The following is a 9,234-nucleotide window of genomic DNA, read 5'->3' on the forward strand; positions in this document are numbered from 1 at the left end:
ATAGGGGCGATGTCAGGGGTGGGTTCTTTACCCAGAGAGTGGTGGGGGCATGGAATGCGCTGCCCGTGGGAGTGGTAGAGTCGGAATCATTGGCGATCTTTAAGCGGCATTTGGATAGGTACATGGATGGGTACTTAATCTAGGACAAATGTTCGGCACAACATCGTGGGCCGAAGGGCCTGTTCTGTGCTGTATTGTTCTATGTTCTATGTACCCTGGGAAAATGTCTCTGGCTTTCCACTCTATCTATGCCTCTCAACATCTTGTACACCTCTATGAAGTCACCTCTCATCCTTCTTCTCTCCAATGAGAAACGCTGTAGCTCCCTCCATCTTTCTTCATAAGACATGCCCTCCAGTCCAGGCAGCATCCTGGTACAGGTACACAATCCTTTATCAGGGCCAACATGTTTTCGGAATTCAGAATTTTTCGGATTTTGGAATAAATGACAGTTTCTTGGTCAAACACAACTTCTTGTGGTATCTCTTGCCATCATGTAGTACGGAGTTCTGGTTTGAGGTGTGTGATGAGAAACAAGGTTCTCCTTTAGAGCAGGAAGAAAGTCTGTACTTGGTGGTTGGGAAGTCCAGAGCCTCAGTGACAATGTTGAATCTCCACATGTCACCTTGAGAAGCAGCTGGCCAACATTATACATGAGATTCAGAGCTTCCACTGTCAGCACCTGCAACTTTTATTGATCCTTTGTTCCATCACCAAACTCACCACACAGATATAGATTCTTTGGTTTATCCTTGAATATTTATGTTTTAAAGAGCTAGCCAATTAATCCCAATCTCCTGTATCCATTGCCTTGCAACTTTTTGTTTTCAATTATTTTGCCAGTTCCCATGTGAAAGTTCTGATGGAATCTGCTCCCACCGCCCTTTCAGGCAGCACCTTCCAGATCCCAACAACTCACTGTTTAAACAGTCCCCCTCACCTCCCCATCTGGGGCTTTTACTGATTCATTTCATCCTGCATAGCATCTGCTTCCTGAAACAGCTTCTCCCAATTGATCGAACAAAATGCTTTGTAATTCTGAGCACCTTGATTGGATCACCCTTCAACTCCTCTGCTCAGAGGAGAATGATCCCAGCTTCTCTCATCATTGTTTTATCTTTTTATTAACACCTGGACTTTGTAGTAACCAGTACCGAGTCACTAACATTACAGTTGTTCACATTTTATTTTATGAAAGCAGTGCCCCAGATGCATATAACAGTCAACCTCTGCCAAGAAAGACACTGAATGTACAGTTATGCAGCCGTGGCATCCATGTACTGCAAGATGGCAGTGTGTGGGTGAGTCAGCGTTGCACTTTTTATACCACACAAACTAATATTATCTTGACACATGACACTGTATATCTGAGCACTGGGTGGGACTGTGTATCAGAGAACCGGATGGGACTGTGTATCAGCACTGGGTGGGACTGTGTATCATACAGAGTACTGGGTGGCACTGTGTAACAGCACTGAGTGGGACTGTGTATCAGAGTACTGGGTGAGACTGTATCAGAGTACTGGGTGAGACTGTGTATCAGAGTACTGGGTGGCACTGTGTATCAGAGTACTGGGTGAGACTGTGTAAGAGCACTGGGTGGGACTGTGTATCAGCGCTGGGTGGGATTGCATAACAGGACTGGTTGGAACTGTGTAAAAGCACTGGGTGGGACTGTGTAACAGAGTACCAGGTGGGACTGTGTATTAGCACTGGTTGGGACTGTGTAACAGTACTGGGTGGGACTGTGTATTAGCATTGGTTGGGACTGTGTATCAGCACCGTCTGGGACTGTGTATCAGAGTGCTGGTGAGACTGTGTAACAGCGCCGTGTGGTACTGTGTATCAGAGTACTGGTGGGACTGTGTAACAGCACTGGGTGGGACTGTGTATCAAAACACTGGGTGGGACTGTGTATCAGCACCGTGTGGGAATGTGTATCAGAGTACTGGATGGGACTGTATATCAGAGTACTGGTGGGACTGTGTAACAGCACTGGGTGGGACAGTGTATCAGAACACTGGGTGGGACTGTGTAACAGCACTGGGTGGGACTGTGTATCAGAGTACTGGATGGGACTGTGTATCAGTACTGGGTGGGACTGTGTATCTGAGCACTGGATGGGTCTGTGTATCAGAGCACTGGGTGTGACTGTATCTGAGCACTGGGTGGGACTGTGTAACAGCACTGGGCGGGACTGTGTATCAAGAGTACTGGGTGGACTAAGTATCAGAGCATTGGGTGGGACTGTGTATCAGCACTGGGTGGAAGTGTGCATCAAAGTACTGTGTAGGACTGTGTATCAGCACTGGGTGGGAATGTGTATCAGAGTACTGGGTGAAACTGTGTATCAGAGTAGTGGGTGAGACAGTGTATCAGAGTACTAGGTGGGACTATGTATCAACACTGGGTGAGACTGTGTATCTATACTGAGTGGGACTGTGTACTGGGAGGGACTGTGTATCAGATCACTGGGTGGGACTGTGTATCAGCACTGGGTGAGCCTGTGTATCAGAACACTAGGTGGGACTGTGTATCAGAGCACTGAGTGGGACTGTGTATCAGCACTGGATGGAAGTGTGTATCGAAGCACTGGGTGGGAGTGTGTATCAGCACTGGGTGGGACTGTGTATCAGAGTACTGGGTGAAACTGTGTATCAACACAGGGTGGGACTGTGTAACAGCACTGGGAGGGACTGTGTATCATCACTGGGTAGGACTGTGTATCAGCACTGGGTGGGACTGTGTATCATACAGAGTACTGGGTGGCACTGTGTATCAGCACTGGGTGGGACTGTATATCAGAACACTAGGTGGGACTGTGTATCAGAGCACTGAGTGGGACTGTGTATCAGCACTGGATGGAAGTGTGCATCGAAGCACTGGGTGGCACTGTGTAACAGTACTGGGTGAAACTGTGTATCAACACTGGGTGGAACTGTGTAACAGCATTGGGAGGGACTGTGTATCATCACTGGGTAGGACAGTGTATCAGCACTGGGTGGGACTGTGTATCATACAGAGTACTGGGTGGCACTGTGTAACAGCACTGGGTGAAACTGTGTATCAACACTGGGTGGGACTGTATAACAGCACTGGGAGGGACTGTGTATCATCACTGGGTAGGACTGTGTATCAGCTCTGGGTGGGACTGTGTATCATACAGAGTACTGGATGGCACTGTGTAACAGCACTGGGTGGGACTGTGTATCATACAGAGTACTGGGTGGCACTGTGTAACAGCACTGAGTGGGACTGTGTATCAGAGTACTGGGTGGCACTGTGTATCAGAGTACTGGGTGGCACTGTGTATCAGAGTACTGGGTGGGACTGTGTATCAGCGCTGGGTGGGATTGCATAACAGCACTGGATGGGACTGTGTATCTGAGCACTGGGTGGGACTGTGTATCAGAGCACTGGTTGGGACTGTGTATCTGAGCACTGGGTGGGACTGTGTCTCAGAACACTGCGTGGGACTGTGTATCAGAGCACTGGTTGGGACTGTGTATCTGAGCACTGGGTGAGACTGTGTATCAATACTGGGTGGCACTGTGTAACAGCACTGAGTGGGACTGTGTATCAGAGTACTGGGTGGCACTGTGTATCAGAGTACTGGGTGGGACTGTGTATCAGCGCTGGGTGGGATTGCATAACAGCACTGGATGGGACTGTGTATCTGAGCACTGGGTGGGACTGTGTATCAGAGCACTGGTTGGGACTGTGTATCTGAGCACTGGGTGAGACTGTGTATCAATACTGGGTGGGACTGTGTAACAGTACTGGGTGGAAATGTGCTTCGAAGCACTTGGTGGGACTTTGTATCAGAGCACTGAGTGGGACTGTGTATCAGCACTGGATGGGACTGTGTATCAGAGTAGTGGGTAAGACAGTGTATCACCTCTGGGTGTGACTGTGTATCTATATTGGTTGGGACTGTGTATCCAAGCACTGGGTGGGACCGCGTATCAGAGCATTGGGTGGGACTATGTATCAGAGTACTGGGTGGGACAGTGTATCAGAACACTGAGTGGGACTGTGTATCAGCACTGGGTGGAAGTGTGCTTCGAAGCACTAGGTGGGACTTTGTATCAGAGCATTGAGTGGGACTGTGTATCAGAGCACTGAGTGGGACTGTATATCAGAGCACTGAGTGGGACTGTGTATCAGCACTGGATGGGACTGTGTATCAGAGTAGTGGGTAAGACAGTGTATCACCTCTGGGTGTGACTGTGTATCTATATTGGGTGGGACTGTGTATCAGCACTGGGTGGAAGTGTGCTTCGAAGCACTAGGTGGGACTGTGTATCAGAGCACTGAGTGGGACTGTGTATCAGCACTGGATGGGACTGTGTATCAAAGTAGTGGGTAAGACAGTGTATCAGAGTATCAACTCTGGGTGTGACTGTGTATCTATATTGGTTGGGACTGGGTGGGACCATGTATCAGAGCATTGGGTGGGACTGTGTATCAGAGTACTGGGTGGGACTGTGTATCAGAGTACTGGGTGGGACTGTATCAGCACTGGGTGGAAGTGTATATCGGAATACTGGTTGGGACTGTTCTCTGAGCACTGAGACACATCCTGTTTCAGTTCCAGATCCAATTCCATGGTTGTGTCTGTGGGAATTGATTCTGTTTGCTCTCTCTGTTACATTCTCACCACAATCAGCACAGCTGGTAGAGCTGGGATACAGCTCAGGAAACGCACCAGGTTTTATTCAGAGAGCTGTTGGTGCTGTAAAGTTAGAATTATATCTTACTGGCCTTAGAACCATAGAATCCTACAATGTAGAAGTGCCATTCGGCCCATCAAGTCTGCACTGCCCATCTGAAGAGCATCCCACCCAGACTCGGCCTCCTAATACATCCCGTAATCCCACATTTACTATGGCTAACCCATCTAGTCTACACAACCCTGAACACTACAGAGAGTTTCAGCATGGCCAATCCACGTAGCCTGCACATCATTGGACTCCTCTGAGGGAGGAGCCAGAGAATACGCATGCAGACACGGGTAGAATGTGCAAACTCCACACAGACAAGACTGGACTCAAACCCAGGTCTCTGGCACTGTGAGGCAGCAGTGCTAACCACGAGCCACCGCACTGCCCTTGTTTAATTAACTGTCATTACAAATGGATTGGAAAATTACAAAATTGAGCCCAGTGTTAATCTTCAGAGATTTTCAAACTGTCTGGGATGATTTGTTATGTAGATTCATTTAATTGTCAATGTGTTCAGTAAGTAACGAAACTGTCTTGTTGATGAACTAGGTCGCAGGGAGCAGAGGTAAAGAGGATGGCCATTGCAACTCTGTCCAGTTACAGATAGATAAAAACAAGCTGCAGATTGATTTGTTGGAGGTATGTCTGATTACTCGAGCTATTTCTGTCTATGCTGGCTGATAGCAGGAGAGTTTCAATGATAAGATGGGACCCAATATCCATGCCAAGAGCACCCCCTGGTGGGCAGTAAGGGTGCTATTCAACAGCCATTGGCCTCAGGTTCAGTATAACAGCCTGAGCTGCTGACATTGCAGTGTTGTCAGTGCCACTGCACACTGCAGTTACAAGGAGAGTGTGAGGCATGCTCACTGTGAGGCAGGAGCTTTTTATTCTGGGTAAGAGCCAAGCACACCTGCCTTGTAGTTTGGACAGTGGAGGACCACCAATAGGCTTAGGGTTAGCTTCTCATCAGCAACTTCAGAAAGAGCATGGAGACAGCAGCTTTATAAAGAGCAAGAGAGAACACGAGAATGGGGACTTCAGCCTCATAAAGAGCAAAATAGAGTGGGACAACAATAATCCATAAAGTTAAAAATCACACAACACCAGGTTATAGTCCACAACCACCTGATGAAGGAGCAGCACTCCAAAAGCTAGGACTATAACCTGGTGTTGTGTGAATTTTAACTTTGTACACCTCAGTCCAACACTGGCATCTCCAAATCATAATCCATAAAGCTGGGAGAGAGAGAGTGGGGACAGTGCTTCTCAAACAGTGTGAGAGCACACAGGGACAGCATCATCAGAGAGAGTGAGAGGGTGGAGACAGCAGTTTCATAAAGAACAGGAGAGAGCACAGGGACAGAGAGGGGAATTGGGGACAGCAGCAACAATAAAGAGCAGGAGGGAGAAAGCAGGAACACGATTAGATTAGCTTAGATTCCCTACAGTATGGAAACAGGCCCTTCAGCCCAACAAGTCCACACCTACCCTCCAAACAGTAACACACCCAGACCCATTCCCCTACCCTATATTTCCCCCAGACTAACGCACCTCACATTATGGATAATTTAGTGTGACCAGTTCACCTGACCTGCACATCTTTGGATTGTGGGAGGAAACCAGAGCACCCGGAGGAAACCCACACAGACACAGGGAGAATGTGCAAACTCCACACAGTCACCCAAGGCAGGAATTGAACCCACGTCCCTGGTGCTGTGAGGCAACAGTGCTGCTAACCACTGAGCCACCGTACTAAGAGGGAAGGAGATTGGGAACAGAGCTTCTCAAACAACATTAGAGAGAGGGTCAGTAGCTTCATGAAGAGGAGATTGGAAGTACCTGAGAAGGGCAGTCACAGTTGGAGATCATACCCAGCAGCAGAAAGCCCCTTCAACCTGTTTCTATCTGTCAGAGCTGAAATACAATGTAATCATAGGTAATTGATTAATGTATCTTCCACATCTCGTTTGATTGACCAAGTGGTTTATTCAGGAAATATTATAACATCTGAGGAAATATAAGCAGCTCAGGGCCAAGTTAAAAAGAAGATCCAAAAATTAATAATCTCCTGATTACCACCTGGACCACTTGCAAATTGAAGTAGGGCAAATAGATTAGAGCAGTAAATGTACGGCTCACAGATTGATCTGAGAGCAATGGGCTCTGATCCATTGGGCTCTGGCACTAGTCTTGGGGTAAGAGAGAGTTTTTCCACTGGGTCAAACTTCACTTGAGCTATGCTGGGACCACTGTCTCGGCAAATCATATAACTCAAGTTGTAGATAAAGCCTTAAACTGATTAGTGGAGGGGAAGTTTCAATTGAAGAGAAGTTAAAAAATTCAGAAAGAACGGAGAGAGCAGAGGTGCAGAGTAGTGAACAGAAGGGTAGTCATCAAAGTGTGAGAGGAAAGGGCAGAACCTATAAGCAGAAGAATGAAGCAGAAATGAGAATGGGAGAGAATGCTGAATGGTAAAACGTCAAAGTTTAGGGTTCTTTATCTGAACGTTGCAGTATTTGTAACAAGATAGATGAATTGATGGCTGAAAGAATGAAAATTACTTGATAGCTGTTACTGAGGCATGGTTGCAAGGTGACCAAATCTAGGAACTCAATATTTTATGTTCTGGAAGAAGACACAACATGAAATAGGAAGTGGGATAGCTTTGTTCGTAAGGAAGGTATTAGTGTAGTACTGTGAGCAATGATAGAGGTGCAATAGATCCTGATGTGAAATCAGTTTGGGTGGAATAGGAAGGGAAAGATGTTACAGAACAGAGTTTCTCCCTAGTTTTTATGTTTCTATGAGTCATCTATAGGTCCCTGAAGAGTTGCCTCACTCCAGAACAATGTGTAAATCAGGAAGTAATCGAGGCAAGTTGAAACATAGACAATCGGAGCAGGACCAGGCCATTCAGCTCTTGGAATCTGCTCCTCCATTCAGTATGATCATGGCTGATTATCTAACTCATGCCCCTGTTCCCACTTTCTCCCCATAGCCTTCCATCCCTTTAGCCCTAAGAACTGTATCTAAATCCTTCTTGGAAACATTCTGTGTTATAGCCTTAACCACTTTCTGTGGCAGAGAATTCCACAGGTTCCCCACTGTCTGGGTGAAGAACGATTTTCCTCATCTCAATCCTAATTCCTTGTCCTTGTCCTTGAACAGTGACCCTCTGGTTCTGGATTTCCCACTTTTTGGGGAACAACCTTCCTACATTTCCCCTGTCTAGTCCTGTTAGAATTTTATAGGTGACTTTACCTGATGAAAGAGCGGCACTCCAAAAGCTTGTTATTTTAAATAAACCTGTGGGACTATACCCTGGTGTCATGTGACTTCTGACTTTGTCCAGTGAATTTAGTCCTAACTGACCCGGTCTGTCTTCATGGAGAGACATTCCAAAGACAACAAGTAAGAAAGGTGCTGATGGGAGAAAAGATCTTCTGCCTCTGTCACAAGGAACAAAGTAATTACCAAACTAAAGGCAGGAGCTGAGGGTATACATCCAAGGATTTTAAAGGAAGCAGCTGCAGAAATAGTGGAGGCATTGGTTGAAATATTCCAGAACTCACTAAACTCCTAGAGGGTTCCAGCAGATTGGAAAACTGCTCATGTGACACCCTCTGTTCAAGAAGGGAGGGGAGTGAAAGAAGGAAACAGTAGGTCAGTTAGTCTAATATCTGTGGTTTGTAAAAAAGGTTGGAATTCATTATTAAGGAATAAATAGCACAACATTTAGAAAAGCTTAATGTAATCAAACAGAGTCATCATGGTTTTGTGGAAGGGAAATCATGGCTGAGTTTTTTGAGGATATTACAGTTTATAAAGGGGGACCAGTAGATGTAGTGAATTTGGATTTTCCATAAGGCCTTTGTTAAGATGCCTCATAAAACGTAAAGAAATGGCAGAGGAATTAAATGGGTACTTCAGATCTGTGTTCACTGGGGAAGACACAAGCAATCTCCCTGAGGTAACAGTGGCTGAAGGACCTGAACTTAAGGGAATTTATATTTGCCAGGATTTGGTGTTGGAGAGACTGTTAGGTCTGAAGGTTGATAAGTCTCCGGGGCCTGATGGCCTGATGGTCTGCATCCCAGGGTGGTGGCTCGGGAAATCGTGGATGCGTTGGTGATTATTTTCCAGAGTTCAATAGATTTAGGGTCTGTTCCTGAGGATTGGAGGGTGGCTAATGTTATACTACTTTTTAAGAAAGGTGGGCGAGAGAAAGCAGGAAATTATAGACCAGTTAGTCTGACCTCAGTGGTGGGAAAGATGCTGGAGTCTATTATAAAGGATGAAATTACTGCACATCTGGATAGTAGTAACAGGATAGGACAGAGTCAGCATGGATCTATGAAGGGGAAATCATGCTTGACTAAACTTCTTGAATTTTTTGAGGATGTAACAATGAAGTTGGACGAGGGAAATCCAGTAGAGGTAGTGTACCTGGACTTTCAGAAAGCTTTTGACAAAGTCCCACACAGGAGGTTAGCGAGTAAAATTAGGG

At 46.4% G+C, this 9,234-nt stretch overlaps 1 protein-coding gene across 1 annotated transcript in view; it reads left to right on the top strand.

Annotated features, from left to right (window-relative positions):
- lrriq3 (leucine rich repeats and IQ motif containing 3) overlaps nucleotides 1-9,234 on the top strand; it is a 37,515-nt gene that overhangs the window by 21,794 nt on the left and 6,487 nt on the right. Inside the window, exons 5-6 of the mRNA XM_043700063.1 lie at nucleotides 1,199-1,301; nucleotides 5,274-5,363. Of these exons, the coding sequence (XP_043555998.1) occupies nucleotides 1,199-1,301; nucleotides 5,274-5,363 (193 nt within the window). The remainder of the gene's footprint in view (nucleotides 1-1,198; nucleotides 1,302-5,273; nucleotides 5,364-9,234) is intronic.

The sequence above is a fragment of the Chiloscyllium plagiosum genome, chromosome 11, assembly GCF_004010195.1.
Source record: "Chiloscyllium plagiosum isolate BGI_BamShark_2017 chromosome 11, ASM401019v2, whole genome shotgun sequence".
In the NCBI taxonomy this organism is placed as follows: Eukaryota; Metazoa; Chordata; class Chondrichthyes; order Orectolobiformes; family Hemiscylliidae; genus Chiloscyllium; species Chiloscyllium plagiosum.